General features: G+C 39.9%; 2 protein-coding genes across 2 annotated transcripts; one reads left to right on the top strand and one right to left on the bottom strand.

The window, feature by feature from the left end:
- The first annotated feature begins 2,286 nt into the window (after window positions 1–2,286).
- LOC121933901 (vomeronasal type-2 receptor 26-like) lies at window positions 2,287–9,182 on the top strand. Its single transcript, XM_042473887.1, has 4 exons — window positions 2,287–3,078; window positions 3,588–3,815; window positions 5,301–5,427; window positions 8,281–9,182. Exons 1-4 carry the CDS (start codon window positions 2,287–2,289, stop codon window positions 9,180–9,182), a joined length of 2,049 nt encoding a protein of 682 aa, XP_042329821.1.
- A 2,620-nt stretch (window positions 9,183–11,802) lies between these two features.
- On the bottom strand, window positions 11,803–17,832 carry LOC121933900 (vomeronasal type-2 receptor 26-like). The gene is made up of 4 exons (XM_042473885.1): window positions 17,017–17,832; window positions 15,061–15,288; window positions 14,216–14,342; window positions 11,803–12,704 (listed from the first exon to the last, which is right to left on the bottom strand). Exons 1-4 carry the CDS (start codon window positions 17,830–17,832, stop codon window positions 11,803–11,805), a joined length of 2,073 nt encoding a protein of 690 aa, XP_042329819.1.
- Between the last annotated feature and the right edge of the window lie 956 nt (window positions 17,833–18,788).

The following is an 18,788-nucleotide window of genomic DNA, read 5'->3' as shown; positions in this document are numbered from 1 at the left end:
CCTTGACTTATGTTTTGAATGTCAGTGCTAATTATAACAATTTTAATATCAAATCCAATGATTTGGTTATTTTGTTAGAACAGTTTTCTGAACATCACTCAGGACCCTCTTAATGTGGGCAGCGCTGGGCCAGAAATTATTCCATGAATTTTCCCATAAGAGGAGAAGAAAGTGATGATGTTTTATGCATTATAATATCCTTTCCATTCAAGGCTTGAAAATTTTGTAGGGGTGTGAGTATTTTCTCATTTTCTTCTCAAAGGAAGCGAAAAGTAATTTTAAGCATTGTCTTCCAACTGAGAGAAAGGCTTCAATAACTGTGCCATTTTCAAAGACAACCGCGTGCAAATTTTGTATATAATAAGTCTCAAACTGCTAAGATTCTCATCAGTCTCCATTTTTCTCATCAGGATTTCTTGAGATTTGTTTCTTTGTTTTCTGATAATTTAAAAATAGTTTTGAACACCCTTACCATTTTGTTTGTTTTACATGGTGAGTGCAAAATCACAAACAAGAGATAAAGAGTGGGTCTCTCCAGGGTTGGATGACAACAGTATTTGTTTAATGGCATTAAAAGGTTTCCTAATAGGCAAGTTTCTTCATGTGTTTGATGAAAGGGATTTGAGAAGAGTAAAAAATGTGAAAGAAGATGAAACTAATTGTTTCGCTCACTGAGGGAGAGAGCTTTGGAAACGTAGCACTTAGAATCTGGCTTTGAAACCTTGTGCATTCAACCACATTTTTGGTGCTGGGGTTTCTTTTTTGTCATTTTTAAAATGATTTTTAAATGAAGGTGGGAGAAAGAAGGTGCATCTACCCTGTAGAAATAATGCAGTTTAACACCGCTTCAAGTGATGTAGCTTCAGCCTATGGAATCCCAAGATCTGTAGTTTTGCAAGGTCAATATCTTTCTATGTCAAAGAGTGCTGGTGCTTCACAAAACTACAAATCCCAGGATTCTGTGGGATGGAACCATGGCATTAAAATGATGTCAAACTGCATTGTTCCTACAGTGTAGATGAACCCAGAAAGACTGGTGTATTCATGAGTCTGTAGCACACTTGTTCAACAATTTTTAATAGAAAGTGCAATTTATTTGCAGTGTGGTGACAAAGTATTACCAGCATGTTCTTGCCTTAGCATTTGCCATAAATGAAATTAATGAGGACCCCAAACTCTTCCCCAATATCACACTTGGGTTCCACATCTATGACAGCTATTATGATGCAAGGATGACTTATCAAACAACTCTGGATCTACTATTTAAATCATGCAGATTTGTCCCCAACTACAAATGTGCCTGCCAGAAAAACCTCATAGCTGTTATTGGTGCACTTGCCTCAGATACTTCTTTTCACATGGCTGACATCTTAAGTCTCTACAAGATTCCACAGGTATGGCCCATGCGCATGAATGTGAAGAATTAGTCTTCAGTTGTGAATTCGAAGGCTTTCCTGGCCAGAATCTATGGTTTTTGGTGGGATTTTCGGGCTATGTGGCCATGTTCTGAAAGAGTTTATTCCTGATGTTTCACCAGCATCTGTGGCTGGTATCTTCAGAGAATGCTGAACACTGAAATTCTGGACCATGAAAACAACTATCAGGTCAGAATGCACAGAGAAGCTATTGAAATCCATAAATATCTGGACAACTTTAACAGGAAAGAAGATAACCTTAAAAGAAACAAAGTTTTACTACCAGTCTTGAAAAACACCACAATGAAGAATGAGCCCATGCAAATGAAAAGTATTAATTAATTAAATGAAAACCATTCATTAATTAAATAGACACCCTGAGGTCTTGTCATTCAACAAGAGACCAACACAGAGATTAACATGTAAACTAATCCCTTTCAACCAAGGGTCACATATTATATATATACCCCACTCTCTTCCATGCCAGCATTCTCTAAAGATGCCAGCCACAGATGCTGGCAAAACGTCAGAAATAAACTCTTCCAGAACCTGGCCACATAGTCCAAAAACCCTACCAAAAATGACTCTTCAGTAGTTTTTCGACTTCACATTACTCTTCAGTTGTTATTCTGTGAATAATTTTGTCAGTCAAAAGGAGGAACAAGACTGATGGAGGAAAAACACTCTGTATCTTTAACATTTGTCAATATTCTTAACAAATATTTGTTGAATTAATACTCTTTTACCCAGAAAGAGGATCAATGAGTTATCTCTAAAATATTTCTACATTATTATTATTTTTTTAAAGCTTACATATGGCTCCTTTCCTGCAGAGAAGATTGAAGCAAATCATATGTCTTCCTTTTATTGCATGGTTTCAAATGAAACGTCTCAGTATATGGGGATTGTCCGGTTGCTCCAGCATTTTGGATGGACATGGGTTGGACTCTTTGCTATAGATGATGACAGTGGAGAACATTTTTTGCAGTCTCTGGAATCATTGTTTTCCCAGAATGGAATCTGTTCTGCGTTCACACAAAGACTCCCTAAAGAATTTCGTCTGGATTTCATACAGAAATTTCTCGACATAGTCTCAAATATTAATGCAACTTTTACTGATAACAAAACTACTGCCCTTGTATTTTATGGACATACTTTGACAAATATATGTCTGAGAACATTTCTTTTGATGCAAGAGACTGAAAATAAACAAAATGTCTCATCTAGAAAGGTGTGGATTACAACAACCCAGACTGATTTCATAACCATAAGCTTTCAAAGAGAGTGGCATTTGCAAGTGTTTGAAGGTGCCATCTCCTTCATGAGGCACTTGAAAGAAGTTATAGGATTTAAGGAATTTCTTTTGCTCATAAGACCTTACTGGAAGCAAGGGAATAGTTTTCTCAAGCACTTCTGGGAACAGGCATTCAATTGTGAATTTCCAAATTCCAAAATGATGAATGAACCGTGTTCTGGAGATGAAAGACTGGAGAGTCTTCCTGGAACTCTTTTTGAAATGCACATGACTGCTCATAGTTACAGCATCTATAATGCTGTCTATGTTGTGGCACATGCTTTGCGAGCTTTTTCTTCCTCTAGACCTGATTACAGAACAAGGCTAGGTAGAAATATACTTGGATTGCAGAACATACAACCTTGGCAGGTAACATGTCACAAATGCAATATTTTACTTTGATTGTACAGAATGAAATCTTTATTGTCATTAAGATATTAGGCTTTCTTCATTAATAATGGGCTATATACACTGCAACCGAGTTGCCAGGGTGGTATACTGGTTTGAGCGTCAGACTACAACTCGGGAGCAGGACTGGAATCCCCATTCAGTCATGGAAGCCCACTGGAGGACCTTGGGCAAGTCACACTCTCTCAGCCTCTGAGGATGGCAATGGCAAGCCCCTCTGAAGAAACCTCCCCCCCAAAAAACTTGTAATTCAATTTAGGTGCCTAGGTTGGAAAGATCTGAAGGCATACAGCAACAGCAACAACAACAACAACACACTGCTATAATGAGATGAGAGACTGAATTTGTCGTATGCTCTGTACAAAACAGTTGATTTTCAGAATTTATTGGGTGATATTATACGGGAAAAATAAGGCAGGAAATGTGTTGATGAATTTTATTCTCTTCCTTTCCCTCTCTGTTTCAATTAGCTTCATCCATTTCTTCAGGGCACTTCATTTAACAACACGGTTGGAGAAACTGTGTCCTTTAATGACAACAGGGAAGCAGGAGGTGGATTTGACATCATAAGCATAGTCACATTCCCAAACAACTCTTTCAAGAGGGTGAAAATTGGAAGAGTGGATCACAATAGACGTGAAGGGAAGGAATTCATCATTGATGACCGGATAATTGTGTGGCACAAAGATTTTAACCAGGTGCATTTAGCTAATCATCAAGTGCCTCCCTCATGATGAATGTGGGTGCATGATTTTCATTGCCAAGTTTTGTGGTTTCTCAAACTCTTGCACACAGTTCTCAAAAACTATACAGCTTATGCAGTGCTGGAACAACCACCATAACAAAAGCTCCCACAATTTGCTGGAACTTTTGAATTTGCTAGAACAGTTTTTCTTCCTGCCTTAGTTTCTGGAGGGCTCAGGAGCTTCCAGTTTGACTCCAGTTGGGAAACTGGTGAATTTATTTTCTAACCCAATTTAGCAATAAATTCAATGTAAGCTCACATGTCTCATATTGAGATGAGGTGGTGAATTACCCATCCTTGGAGGTCTTCAAACAGAGGCTGGATGGCCATCTGTTGGGGATGCTTTGATTTAAATTTCCTGCATGGCAGAAGGGGGTTGGACTGGATAGCCCTTGAGGTCTCTTCCAACTCTACGATTCTATGATTCTATGAAATTTTCACTTATTTTATTCCTACGCACAAGAAGGAAACATATTTTATAGAGAGCTTTCTTTCCTCTGTGAGAATATGTCATTTACTCGTTTTTTGGATTTTTAAAAACATTTTTTGACTTTTGTCATGAAAGATGGGAGTTGCACAAAACAAAACAACAACAACATTTTTTCAGGGAGAAAATGAGAAACAGAGAGATGAAGATGACCAGATATGAGACCAATTCATATCTGAAGTGTTCACCCACAAATCCAGCTCTCATGCCATTATAGTACCACAGCTAGTTTTAAGTATGCTTTCTTCAAGCCAAATATGCTTTCTGCAGCCTTTTATTTGGTAAGACAAATCAACCCAGGTAGAGATAAAAATGGCTCACACTTGTCAAGTTATGCCCCTTCACGTCAATTCCATAGAAAGGATAAAACCTGACCTACGAAAAATCTCTCAGTGATTACATCTTGTAATTTTTTATTGCCTCAGCTTACTTATTATTGGTACTGTTTCAGACATGAATTTTCCAAGAGATGAAAATGGAATGTAGACCCTCATTGGAGACATAGCCATGCTAGTTTGGAAAATATCAGTAAGCAAAGGGATCTTGTAGTACCTTTGAGCCTAACAGTGCAAAAGAAGTTATAGCATAAGCTTTTGTAGACTTAGTCTAATACCACAGAGGCATGTCTACAAAGTCCACTAAGTGTATGCTCCATCTTCTTTTGCCCAGTTACCTAAAAGGTGCTACAAGATCCCTTTGCATACTAACATTTTGTTTGTGAGTGCTTCTTTCTTTCTTTCTTTCTTTCTTTCTTTCTCCAGAACTATTAATACAGAGGCTACGTACTTGCAGTTATAAAGGATTATGCATTACTTACTGTGCTAATGCATTTTCCTTGAGCTATAGCTTAAATAAATATTGGGAAAGATCTGTATAAAGATTAGCATTTTCACCATTTTATTTTGTTTTCATTTTATTCATTACACCCCAAACTTCCCTGGTCACGAGCAGATGGTACCTGCTTCAGCATGTAATGAACCCTGCCAACCTGGGAGTCAGAAGAGGAGAAAGGAAGGACAAAAATTTTGCTGTTATGATTGTCTTCCATGTGCAGATGGGAAGATTACAAAGCAGAAGGGTACTGTACTTTCATCCCATGGTACTGGTTTGATTCAGATTGCAAGGAGGCCATTTGGCATTGAAAAATCATCATGTCATGGATGTGCCCATTCAGCTAAATCATTGTGATATCCTTCCAACTTGTTAAGAGTGGGATGCAAACAGTTTTTTGCTAGTGTGGAGAAGAAAAGGTGTAGGAGTCACTACACAGAAAAAAAAGTTAGGGAAGAGATGAATAAATTAACGTAACAGAGAAGAAGAAAGGCCAATAATGATTAATCAGTGCATAGTATGGACAGTCCTCAATCCTTTCACATGTTGAGCTGTAGGAATGCGCCACCTACAATGTCTGTATCTACAGATGTCTTCTCCTTTCCACCTTGATTTTGGATCCATGGCTACTTGATGAAGGGCACCCTTTCTTTGTTCTGTTTATTTATTTGTTTTATACACAACCCTAGCATTCCATCCACACCAACTTGAGAGAAAGGGTTATTAAACTTAGGCCCTTTACAGACCGGCCTCATGATGCATGCCCAACCCCACCTTCCCAGAGTGCCCAGATAACGCAGCACCGAAGGAGCACCATATAGCTACACTGTGGTGGCTACAGCATCCTTTCAAGGGCACAAAAAGGAGCTGCTTTTTGCGGCTCCTTTTTTGTACCTTGAAAGGTTGGATCAGGGCCACAGCCTGAGGTTGCTGCAGCTCCAATCCAGCTAGGAAAAGGGTGGCTGGAGGCTGCCCCTTAGGGGCAGTCTGTTGAGCCCCTTAGTGAGCTCACAAAGGTTTATTTCTATACTATTTCTATGTATGTTCTTCCATATATAGCATTAAACCAAAGCCAAAACAAATACCACAGCAAAATCATAGCTGTTCTTTTAATGATCCCACACAGTAATATTCACTTATCTCTGAGGGATACGTTTCAGTACATTTGATGGATATCCAAAACCATAAATAGTAGTGAACTCTCTTTTTTGCTTTCTGTGGCTGGAAGGAGAGTCTCTCTGCCCATCTGTTGCCCTGTAGAGGACAAGGCAACCAATCTGCTCCAAAATATCATCATTTTCCTTTACTCTCTTTCCTTTCTGCTCCCTCAGAAGATGCTTGCACAACTTCCAGTCAATGTCAGTCCAAGTATACCATAGAATTGCATTGGGAGGACCTAGAGAAGATCCCAAACTATCCACACATAATGGAAACCTGTGGATAAGTTTTTTTAAAAGTGTATAACCAAAATGTAGTTACTGTATAAGCAAAATGAATTTTTGTCACACCATAAATAAATAAATAAATAATAAATTTTTTATTTATACCCCGCCCTTCCAACGATCAGGGCGGCTTACAAAACAATTAAAAACACACACAATCCATGTTATCAATACAAAAAATTAAAACCATACAAATACATCAATACATCAAGAAAATAACAGAAAAAAAAGCCCCATAGCCCAACCTCTTGGCCATGGAAGAGGAGGGAGGCCCACAGGATATTTAATCGGGGAATGCCTGTTGGTACAGGAAGGTTTTTAGATCCTTCCTGAATTGGGCCAGGGTGGTAGACGAGCGGAGCTCGGTGGGCAGCGCGTTCCAAAGGGCTGGGGCAGCCGTGGAAAATGCCCTCTGTGTCGTGGAGGCTAACCTAGCCCCAGGCACCTTCAGTAGCTGCTGCCCAGACGTTCTGAGGGTGCAAGGCGGAATGTACGGGGAGAGGCGGTCCTTTAGGTATCCTGGGCCCAAGCCATTTAGGGCTTTATAGGTAATTACCAACACCTTATATTGAGCTCGGAAGCGAATGGGCAGCCAATGGAGATCTTTTAAAACCGGTGTTATATGGCTGGTCCTGGGAGTGCCAGTGACCAGCCGGGCTGCCATATTCTGCACCATTTGTAGCTTCCGAGTTTGGTATAAGGGTTGCCCCATGTAGAGTACATTGCAGAAATCCAGTCTCGAAGTTACCAGAGCATGTACAACCGTTTCTAGGTCCCTCTGGGCCAGGTATGGGCGCAGCTGGCGGATCAGCCGAAGCTGATAACAGGTGCTCTTGACCGTCGCATTCACCTGAGCTGTCAGGTGAAGCGACGAGTCAAGAAGCACCCCCAGACTGCGCACGGAGTCCTTCGCAGGGAGCGTGACCCCGTTCAGGACAGGTGGAACCACCGCCATTCCTGGACCAGGAGAACCTATCACTAGTACCTCCGTTTTCTCTGGATTCAATTTGAGTCGGTTTTCCCTCATCCAGCCCATTACTGACTCTAGACAGGCCACGAGAGGAGAGACGCCATCCCCAGTCACTGCATCAGTCGGGGACATAGAGAAAATTATTTGGGTGTCATCAGCGTACTGATAACCCCGCGCCCCATGTCTCCGGATGATCTCTTCCAGCGGTTTCATGTAAATGTTAAATAGCATGGGAGACAGAATGGCTCCTTGAGGGACCCCAGTTTTAAGGGGCCTCTCGTCGGAGCACACGTCTCCCAGCTGCACCATCTGGGACCTCCCGGAGAGGTAGGACCGGAACCACTGGAGCGCAGTGCCCCCGATTCCCACCTCTGCCAGGCGTCCCAGAAGGATACCATGGTCTATGGTATCGAAAGCCGCTGAGATGTCCAAGAGCACCAACAGGTACACGCTTCCCCTGTCGATGCTCAGACGGAGATCATCGACCAAGGCGACCATGGCCGTCTCAACCCCGTAACCCGCCCGGAAGCCAGTTTGAAATGGGTCCAGATAATCCGTTTCATCCAAGACCATTAGTGCAAATGAAACCAGCAGATATGTGTAATACAGACATGGGAGAATGAAAATTGCCCACTGTTTATACATGGATCCCAACTACAACTTACCTTCTGTCTTTTCTTTTTTAAAGATATGGATCACTGTTCTGAATGTCCAGATGATCAGCATCCAAGCGTGAACAGAAATGGATGCATCCCCAAAAGGATTAACTTTCTGTCCTATGAAGAATCTTTAGGGATCATTTTCACATCATTTGCTGCTTCTCTTTCTGTGATCACAGTCTGGGTGTTAGGAACTTTCATTAAATATAAAGATACTCCCATGGTCAAAGCCAACAACCGGGGCATCACCTATATTCTCCTCATTTCCCTTCTGCTCTGCTTCCTCTCTTCTTTGCTCTTTCTTGGCCAACCTGGGAAAAAGACCTGCTTTCTTCAACAACCAGTTTTTGGTTTCATCTTCTCAGTGGCTGTTTCTTGTCTCCTGGCAAAAACCAGTGTTGTTTCTCTAGCATTCCTAGCCACAAAGCCTGGAGGTGGGATATCGAAGTGGGTGGATAAAAGATTGGCTTATTATATTGTCCTTTTCTGCTCCCTTATTCAAGCAAGTATTTGTATAGTATGGTGGGCAACATCTCCCCCCTTCCCTGATTTGGACATGCATTCCCTAACTGAAGAAATCATTATGCGATGCAATGAAGGATCAGTTATCATGTTTTATTTTGTCCTGGGATACATGGGCCTCTTGGCCATGGCTAGCTTCATTGTAGCATTCCTTGCCCGCAAATTGCCTGACAGTTTCAATGAAGCCAAATTTATTACATTCAGTATGCTGGTGTTTTGCAGTGTGTGGGTCACCTTTTTCCCCACCTACCTGAGTGCAACAGGGAAAGCCATGGTGGCTGTGGAGATGTTCAGCATCTTATCTTCTGCTGCTGGTTTACTGGGCTGTATCTTCTTCCCGAAATGCTACATCATTGTGTTGAGGCCCGAGCTTAACAAAAAGGAACAGCTCATAAGAAGAAAAAATTAAGGGATTTCCCTAATATTATTTATTTTGTAACATCATTTTCTTTGTAGTGCAATGTAAACCATATCAGTTCTAGAGGCAAAGATATGGTGGCTGTGGAGATCTTTTTCATCTTGTCCTCCTCTGCTGGGTTATTGGGGTACATCTTTTCACATAAATACTACTTCATCATGTTGAAGTCAGAGCTGAACAGCAGACAACACTTAAGAAGAAAACTGAAAATATATATATATATAGTTGTAGGCTTTTGGGGCTCTGTGGCCATGTTCTAGAAGAGCTTATTGCTTATGTTTCACCAGCATCTGTGGCTGGCATCTTCACAGAATGCTGGCATGGAAGAGAGTTGGGTTATAAATATACTGTGTGACCCTGGGTAGAGAGGATATGCCCATTTTATGGGAATTATGCATTCTAAATCCAAAACTGACTTCAGTTTTTCCCCACATTAATTGATGTTTCATTGCTGTAATATGGGAATGCATGAACTCATCCTGCAAAGAATTATCCTTCAAAGAGTAAGGCAGGAGAGAAAATAATCTAATATGCTCTCAAAACACTTTGATTCACTGATATGAAACATAAGAAATCTCAGCTGATCATCAGTGTCCTCACTTTTAGTCAAAGCTGAGCAACAACTGAATTGACTAAAAAAAATAATCTAATTTGTGAAATAACTGTGTGACATGATATTTTTATTGTGTCTTTTGAATTCAGCATCCTGAAATATATTAAAAATTGGTACAATCCCATTATTTCAATGGCATTTTGTTTAAACGTATTGTGAGCTGCTTTCGGTCCTATATTGAGATAAAAGTAGGATATAAAGTAAACAATTACATAAAATTTACAAATTAGTAGTTAAATGCTCTCTTTTTCAAAAGTTCTTATGCATTGAAAGAAGTGCACTTCAAGAGCATTTCATTTCCAGAACATCCTCATTCCATAAAAAGCTGGAGGAAGCCTAGTTTATCTTTCTCCATCATAACAGAAAATAAAGTTGAATTCTGCTGCCTCACTATGAAGGAAGGACTCTGATGTTCCTGTTTCAATACTTCCATACCCACTACCAGAAGATAGGAACTGGGCAATAGGGTCTCTGTCATCAATGTCAAAGTTCTCTAAGGGGAAAAACAGTAATTTAATCTGGAAGATATCCTAAATGCCTTTTAATTTTTCTGTGAATCCATGTCCACCCATAAATCTGAACTGATTTGAACACATGCAAAACAATCTTGCTTGCCACTAAGGTGCCTTCTCATAAGCATGGTTCCTAGGAAAATAGGGAGATTAATTCCATAGTATGAAATATAAGTATCTAAAGAGATCTTGCAGCACCTTTGAGACTTAACAGCACACACAAAAATTGTAGCATGATCTTTCATAGACTTGGAAGATGATTGCATGGTTCTTCAATAATGGGATAGAAGTGGGAGTGACACTGCAATCCATGGATCTCAGCTCATTGAGGCCACCAAGCAGTAGGTATCCTGTAGTCAATCCATGCTTCTGCTGATGCTTTTAATTCATGGGAAAATCCAGTGAACAGCTGTCAATCATGGGCAACCTGTTATCCATTCATGATTGCGTGGAAGTGCAATAAGAATCATTGCTATTTCAGGGTTTTAAAAATCTACAGCAGCATTGGAAGGGAAGTGTGTGTGATAGTCTTCTTGGTCTACTTCTTTAGATGCATAGAGTGAACTGATACCCAGGAAGGACTTTTATAGACTGTATCACTACCCATGGAAATACAAAATTTGTGGGTATGGTGATGAGATGACAAGTTCAGTTTTAATGATGCTCATTGAGGGGCAAAGGGAGGAAAAAAGAAGTTACCTAGGGCCAGGGTGAATTGATGGCCATATGAAACAGAAAGGAGATTTGTTAGACTGGCTAAGAGCATCCAGTGTTATACTATACATAGTGTGTCAGGAAGCCATTTCATTTGTCCAGTTCTGGGCACCACAATTCAAAAAGGATGTTGATAAATTGGAGTTGACAGAGGAGGGCAGTCAAAATGGTGAAGGGTCTGGAAACCATGCCTTATGAGGAGAGACTTAGGGAGCTGGGTATGTTCAGCTTGGAAAAGAGAAGGTTAAGAAGTGACATGATAGCCCTGTTTAGATATTTGAAGGGGTGTCATATTGATGCTGGAGCTAGCTTATTTTCTGCTGCTCCAGAGAACAGGACCCAGAGCAATGGATTCAAACTACAGGGAAAGAGATTTCACCTCAGCATTAGGAAGACCTTCCTGACAGGGAGAGCTGTTTGACAGTGGAATATGGTCCCTTGGAGAACGGTGGAATCTCCTTCTTTGGAGGTTTTTAAACAGAAGCTGGATGTCTATCTGTTGAGGGTGCTTTGACTCTGTGTTCCTGCATGGCAAAATGGGTTTGGACTGGATGGCCCTTGTTGTCTCTACCAACTCTATGATCCTGTGATTCTAATCTAAACTGGGAGATTTTTAGTGTAAGAAAGATGTTTGTAAAAAATACCCACAGGGACATAATTTCTAATAAACATTTATAAATGACGCTATAGTAACATCTTTGCTATTTAGCATTACACTACAAAGAAATGATATCACAAAATGAACAACGTTAGGGAAACATCATATCATATCTTAATTCCTTCTTCTTATGAGCTGTTCCCTTTTGTTCAGTTCAGGCCTCAACACAATGATATAGCATTTAGGGAAAAACATACAGCCTAGTAAACCAGCACCAGAGGTTAAGATGCTGAAGATCTCCACAGCCACCATGGATTTCCCAATTGCACTGAGGTAGGTGGGGACAAAGGAGACCCACACGCTACAAAAGACCAGCATACTGAATGTAATCAACTTGGCTTCATTAAAACTATCCGGCAATTTACGGGATAGGAATGCCACAATGAAACTAGCAAGCGCCAAGAAGCCCATGTAGCTCAGGACACAGTAAAACATGACAACTGAGCCTTCATTGCATTGCAGAATGATTTCCTCAGTTATGGAGTGCATGTCTAAATCAAGGAATGGAGGAAAGGTTAGCAACCATACAGTACAAATGCTTACTTGAATAAGGGGACAAGAAAGGACTATGGAATAAGTCAGTCTTTTCCCCACCCATTTCTTGAACCTAGATCCAGGCTTTATGGCTAGGAATGCTAGAGAAACTATCATGGTTTTTGCCAACACACAAGAAACAGCCACTGAGAAGATGGTGGCAAAGGTTGGTTGCCTGAGAAGGCAGGTCACTTTTCCTGGCTGGCCAAGGAACAAGAATGGAGAGAGGAAGCAGAGAAGAAGAGAAATGAGGAGCAGATAGGTCAGGTTCCGGTTGTTGGCTTTCACAAGAGGGGTATCTCTGTGCTTGAGAAAAGTTGTGAGCACAAACACTGTAACCAAGGAGAGAGAAAGAGCAACTGAGGCAAAAATGATCCCCAATGGATTTACATAAGAGAGAAAGCTAATCGTTTTGGAGACACATCTTTCTCTCTCCTTGCTAGAATATTGATGTTCAGGACATTGGACACAGTCATTCATATCTGAAAAATAAGAGAATAACAGCTTGTTACAGAGTGGCTGAGGAAGACCTACTGTATTGAAACACCTTAATTTCATGATACAGGCATACTACTATTCTATTGTGGTTCCATATCATCCTTTCCAGCATGTCATCTATAGTAGATATAAAGGTAAAGGTAAAGGTAGTCCCTTGACATGAATGTCTAGTCATAACTGAATGTAGGGGGCAGTGCTCATCTACATTGCTAAGCCAAAGAGCCAGCGTTGTCCAAAGCCTGCTTTTGTGGTTATGTGGCCAGCATGACTGCACCAAATGTTGTTACCTTCCCACCGAAGTTGTACCTATCTATCTACTTGCATTTGCATGTTTTTGATCTGCTAGGTGGGTAGAAGCTGGGACTAGTGAAAGGAGCTCATTCCATCATGCAGCCCTCAGGCCTTGAACTGCCAACCTTCTGATCTTCTGATCATCAGAATTAGTGTCCCACCCCTAAAGCTGCCGCATCCCTATAGTAGATATAATGGGGATAATTTGTATACTGTAATTGTTCCTGTTATTATTTCATTAATATTGATGTGTATTATCATTGTACTGTAGCCTTTGTATACTTGCACATGTCTATGTTTATTTTTATATTATGTATTGCATGTGTCATTCTATGTTACTTTCTTTAGTGTATTATTCATAGCACAGAAATAATCCTTTGTACACATACTTTTGTATAGCAGTATATAACATTGGGGGGAGGTGGTATCCAAGAAGCACAAAATCATTTTAAAGAATGAACCCAAACTGTCTTGCTCATTGGAAAAAAAGACATTTGAAAGTATTTGTCCTTGCCTAAAATGGCAATATAGATTAAGATTTATAACTCTAGTTCATACTGACTGAGTCTGCTGCCACACTGCAGAAAAAAGCAGCTTGATGCCACTTTAACTTCCATGGTGCAAAACTATGGAATTCTGGGATTTTTAGTTTGGTTGGGCACTAGAGCTCTCTGATAGGGAAGGCTAACAATCTCAATATGATGGCTCTAAGGATGTAAAAGGTAGGTTTGAGTAGGAGTTAGGTTAGATGGGGTGGATAAAGGATGGAATAGAAGGGGATAAGAACAAGATATTAGGAAGTAGAAAAGGGTGTAGGAGTATGGAATGGAGTATAGAATGGAAGGAAAGGAAAGGAGGGGAAGGAAGAGGCAAGGAAGAGATGGAAGAAAGAAGGAAGAAGAAAGAGAGTCAGTATATAGTGTAGAAGTTATAAGTAAGAGTGGAGAAGAACAGATGGAATATATAATATTATACAATAAAAGAAGTAACATGACAGGATTGGTAATAGGTTATATATAGGTTATATACATCATTTGATAGGATAAATAGTGTTTGATAAGTTTTGTTTGTTTTAAAATGAAAGCACAACCATATGTGTAGCCAGATTGCTATATGCATGAGAAACTATTAGTCATAACAGTTAATCAGATCCAACAATTTCTATTACACCTTTATGAAGGAAAAAAAGGAATACATAACCTACCCGTCTTGTTGGAAACCTTCCCTTCTGAACATGGAACACAAGCATAGCAGCAGAATTTTTCTCCTTCCTTGCTTTTCTTCTGATGACCAGGATGACAGGGTTCATTACAAAGAGAAAGGGGAGGCATCTGTCCATAAATGTGAGACAGATCACCATGGGAATATTTTCAGAGAAATCTTTTTCAAATGCTGGTTTGCAAAGGAAATTCAATGTGCCCACCATACTGGTATAGCATCATATGCTGCCTCAGAAGCATGCATGAGGGTTCATCCCTGACCAGCAGCTGGTTTTGTTATTTCCAAAGATAGGGACTTACTGTCTCCCTTGCATGCCAGAAAGCATTACTGGGTGCAACTGGATACCTGCACAACAGTGACATCTAGCAATTTTTTGGACTTCCATGATTCTTCCTTTTGGTTGCCCTCTCCCTTTTACCACCGGGCCTGATGAAAACTCAACAAACTTTCATACTATTGTGTTAGCTGATCTTTAAAATGAGCATATTAACAGAGCAAATTTTAATTCTGGATTGCTTTTATACTAGAGTCTGATAACAACTGCGATGTTCTGTTTGACTTGTTGTGATGTGCCTTCAAGTCAGCTCTGACTTCTGGCAACCTTATCCTAGGGTTTCTTTCTTTCTTTTTTAAAGAAAGATTTCTTCAGAGGAGTGTGCCATTGCTTTGCTTTAAGACTGTGAGACTGTAACTAGTCTGGAGTCATCCAGTGGCCTTTCATGGCTGAGCATGGATTTGAACCTCTGATCAAATTCTGGTCTTGTAGCATTCTAGTACTAGTATGGCTAGACGAAGGCAGATCACCCAGAACTATCCTGTAATACATACCTGCTTAAACTTGCTATGCCACACGAGAAGATCTGTGTTCATCATTAATTCTTTTCCTTGAGGAGCAATGGGGTCCACCCTCCCAACTTTCACTTTCTGGAAGGACTTGTTTGGAAATGTATCTAAACTAATGATGTCAAATCCACCTTCCCTTTCCCTTTTGTCATTAAAGGACACTGTTTCTCCAGCTGAGTTATTAAATGAAAGCCCTTGAAGAAATTCATGGAGCTACTTGTAAGAGAGAAAGAGAGAGAGAGAGAGAGGAGATTGTTGAAATAGAATAATATAATGGAGGATATAATCATATTAGAGATGTAAATTTTCCTCAATGGTATTGTTCATATAAATTGATCTATCCAAAATCAGCATAAGGTTCTTGCTGAAGAAGATGCAACATTTATACTTTTGTATGGGAGACTTACATTTCCATTAGAAAAAGCATAACTTGTATAGGTTGAGTATCCCTTATCCAAAATTCCAGAATTCGAAGTACTCCAAAAACTAAAACTAAGATTAAAAATAATTAAAAAATCCACAGGTGGTTGAGGTAGTGACACCTTTGCTTACTGATGGTTCTGTGTACACAAACTTGGTTTCAAGAACAAACGTGTTAGAAATATTGCATAAAAATACTTTCTGGTTATGTTTAAAAGGTGTACATGAAAATTAAATGAATTTTGTGTTTAGAATTGGGTTCCATCTCCAAGATAGATTATGTATATGTACAAATACAGATATCCCCAACTGCAAAAAAACAAAAAACAAAACATAAACAAAAACCAAAAACCATGTGGTCCCAATCATTTCGGATAAGAGAAACTCAACCTGTACATACAATGCATAATTATATTATTCTATTCCAATATTTTATGAGGGCAAAAGCTAGATGTATTCTCTTGTACTGATCACCTTGTTGAAATGGGACTCTCCTTTGAAATTGGAACTTGAGGCTCAAATGCTATGACCAGGTCCAGGGACTATATAACGCTCTTTCTGAAACAGATCCATTCCCTACCAGTTAGTTTGTGGCCATGGTTCAAAGCACTGACTATGACCTATAAAGCCCTATATGATTTAGGTGAAGACTTTATGCAAGATTGTATCTTCCCATATGAACATTGATGAATATTAAGTTCTTTGAAGCAGGGATTCTTCTCAGTCCTACTGGTATCACAGCCCCTGGAAAGGTGTTTTATGCTGGGATGTCCATCTCTCTGTTCTCCTTTTCTGGAAGTTAGACTTTTTATTATTATCATAGACCCGGTACATACCACCCCGAAAGGGCGGGCTGGAGGCTGCCGGTTTTCCTCTGGAGGGACACTGTAGCAGCCAAGCTACCCAGCATCCCCCCACCCCAAAAAGAACCCGGATGAAACAGGTTCTTCTTCCACTGCCACGCGGATGTCACAAGTGTGCCATTGGCGCACTCATGATGTAAGCAACATGCAGCAACATCTATACTCTCTGGTCACTTACGTGATGATGGTGACCCCTGTATGGATGAGAGGCCACCATTACACTGCCGCTGTGTTGTCCTAGGGTTAGGGACCATGTGGTTGGTGCGCAGTCCTTAACCCTAGAATTGGCATCTGGACGCCGCTTCTTCATAGTATGTACTAGGCCTAAATGGCATTTGATAATTAATCAGTTGTGAGGGAAACTTTGTTTGTCTGTCTCTGTGTTATATTTTATCTTTATTGCTATGTTTTAAATGTTGTTTTACTTTTTTGCAATTAATAGTGTTATTTTGTTTAATTGTGTTTTAAGTTTTTATCATCAGCATTTGTTACCCCCCCCCACACACACACACGCTTTATCTTATTTCAACTTTGTTGCAAGCTGCCTTTGGTTCCATGTTGAGAGAAAGGCAGGGTATAAAGAAAATGGATGGATGGATGGATGGATGGATGGATGGATGGACAAACAGATAGCTACATCTTGCTCTTGAGAGATTACCTGCCAAGCCTGAAAACTGTGCAGTCCGGCTTTGTTACATCTCATAGCTGGATGAGGTATGCAACCCTTTTCTCTGAGGTTGTAAGAAGACATAGCTTGCAAAGCATGAGCGACAGCATGGACAGCATTATAGATACTGTAGCTATGACTGGTCATGAGAAGTTCAAACTGAGATCCAGGAAGACTTTCCAGTTTCTCATCTCCAGTACATATTTCAGTGACACTTATTGCCACCCCAGGCTTTGGAAATGAACAGTCAAATGCTTGCTCCCAGAAGACTTTGAGAAATCCATCATCTTGGGTTGAATAAGGTTTTATTACCTGGAGAAACTTCCTAAAATCTAGAATATTTTCTGAATGGACGCTAAAGGAAATGGCACCTTGGAACAAGTGAAGATTCCAACCTCTTTGAAGGCCTGTCAAGATGAAATCAATCTGAGACGTCATGATCCACACCTTTCCAAATGATGTGCTTTCTTTATTTTCAGGGTCTTGGAAAAATACAATAGTTCTGAGCCACGCAGTGGTCAGGGATTCTCCATAGATAACAAATACATTTGTTTTATTATCCAATAAGTGCATATAAATATTGAAGGCTATATCGGTGATTTCATCCAAATCATCCAAACGGGCAAGTCGTGGGATTCTTTGTGTGAAGGCTGAACAGATCCCATTCTTGGAAAGCAATGATTCCAGGGTTTGCAAGAAATGGTCTCCATTATTATTATCAACAGCAAAGAGACCAACCCATGTCCATCTGAAATGCTGAAGCAACCAGATAATCCCAGTGTACTGATGGGATTCATTTGGAACCATGGTATAAATACAGTCCCGACTTGTATGACTCTCTTGAATGGCAAATGGGCCATATGTCAGCTAAAATAAAATGAAAAGGTATGTAGCAATATGTTAAATGGACCATGTTTATGTGACTTAATCTCTCTTTGGTTGCATCCTCATTGCAGAAATAATCCAGTTAGACAGCACTCGAACTGCCATGGCTCAATGGTAGGGAATTCTAGGATGTGTAGGTTTGTTGAGATATTTAGCATTTGCTGTCAGAGAACACTGATATCACAACAAACTACAAATCACAGGATTCCATAGTATTGTGCCATGTTAGTTAAAGTAGTACCAAACTGAATCATTTCTGCAGTGTAGATGCAGCCTTAATTTTTAAAATTAATATTCATTTCAAATTTATTTACTTACAGGACCATCAAATGTCTCTAACACAATGAATATCTACTGCTTTAATTCTCATTAGAGTTTCTCTTGCCTTCGAAGCTTGGTACCATTTTGGAATTCCAGTGATTTGACCAGTTTTCTGTTTGAAGTCCTGTTCACTGGTCACCAGTTGCATTAGGACAGCTTTTTCTCCACCCTTCTTGTTTTGAAGCCTTATCTGTGTTGTCAGCATCAATTATCTCACTTGGGAGTCCTATCTGCAAATCTTTCAAAATGTTCAGTACTCTTTTCAATGAGATTGCAACATAAGATTTATTTCCTCTCTGCACTTAGTTTACAGAGTTCATATCTTGCATTAACATTGTTAATATAGTTTGTACTTTAGAAATTGAAGCACACAGACATCAGGAAGCCGTCTTTAACTGTAAAGTGTAGGAAAATAGACTTCATAACCTTGGACACTGCTCTTGAAGCCAAGGTTCTGTGTGCCTCTTCAAGAACTGTCCTCTTCAAAGAGGCATCTTGGACTAGAAATTTGAGTGCTACAATTTACTCAATAATACAAAATACTTAAGAATATAATG

The sequence above is a fragment of the Sceloporus undulatus genome, chromosome 6 (genome assembly GCF_019175285.1).
Source record: "Sceloporus undulatus isolate JIND9_A2432 ecotype Alabama chromosome 6, SceUnd_v1.1, whole genome shotgun sequence".
Classification (NCBI taxonomy): Eukaryota; Metazoa; Chordata; class Lepidosauria; order Squamata; family Phrynosomatidae; genus Sceloporus; species Sceloporus undulatus.
The sequence above is the reverse complement of the archived record's forward strand: the minus strand, read 5'-3'. Positions and strand labels throughout refer to the sequence as shown.

What these genes read in the sequence shown, in the direction of transcription:
- LOC121933901 (XM_042473887.1), top strand. Translation starts at nt 2,287, where the DNA reads ATGGTTTCAAATGAAACGTCTCAGTATATGGGGATTGTCCGGTTGCTC. An exon ending in AGAACATACAACCTTGGCAG is followed by an intron (nt 3,079 to 3,587) that starts GTAACATGTCAC and finishes TGTTTCAATTAG; the next exon opens with CTTCATCCATTTCTTCAGGG. An exon ending in GGCACAAAGATTTTAACCAG is followed by an intron (nt 3,816 to 5,300) that starts GTGCATTTAGCT and finishes GGTCACGAGCAG; the next exon opens with ATGGTACCTGCTTCAGCATG.
- LOC121933900 (XM_042473885.1), bottom strand. Translation starts at nt 17,832, where the DNA reads ATGGTTCCAAATGAATCCCATCAGTACACTGGGATTATCTGGTTGCTT. An exon ending in ACAGTTTTCAGGCTTGGCAG is followed by an intron (nt 15,289 to 17,016) that starts GTAATCTCTCAA and finishes TCTTACAAGTAG; the next exon opens with CTCCATGAATTTCTTCAAGG. An exon ending in GAAGGTTTCCAACAAGACGG is followed by an intron (nt 12,705 to 14,215) that starts GTAGGTTATGTA and finishes CTTATTTTTCAG; the next exon opens with ATATGAATGACTGTGTCCAA.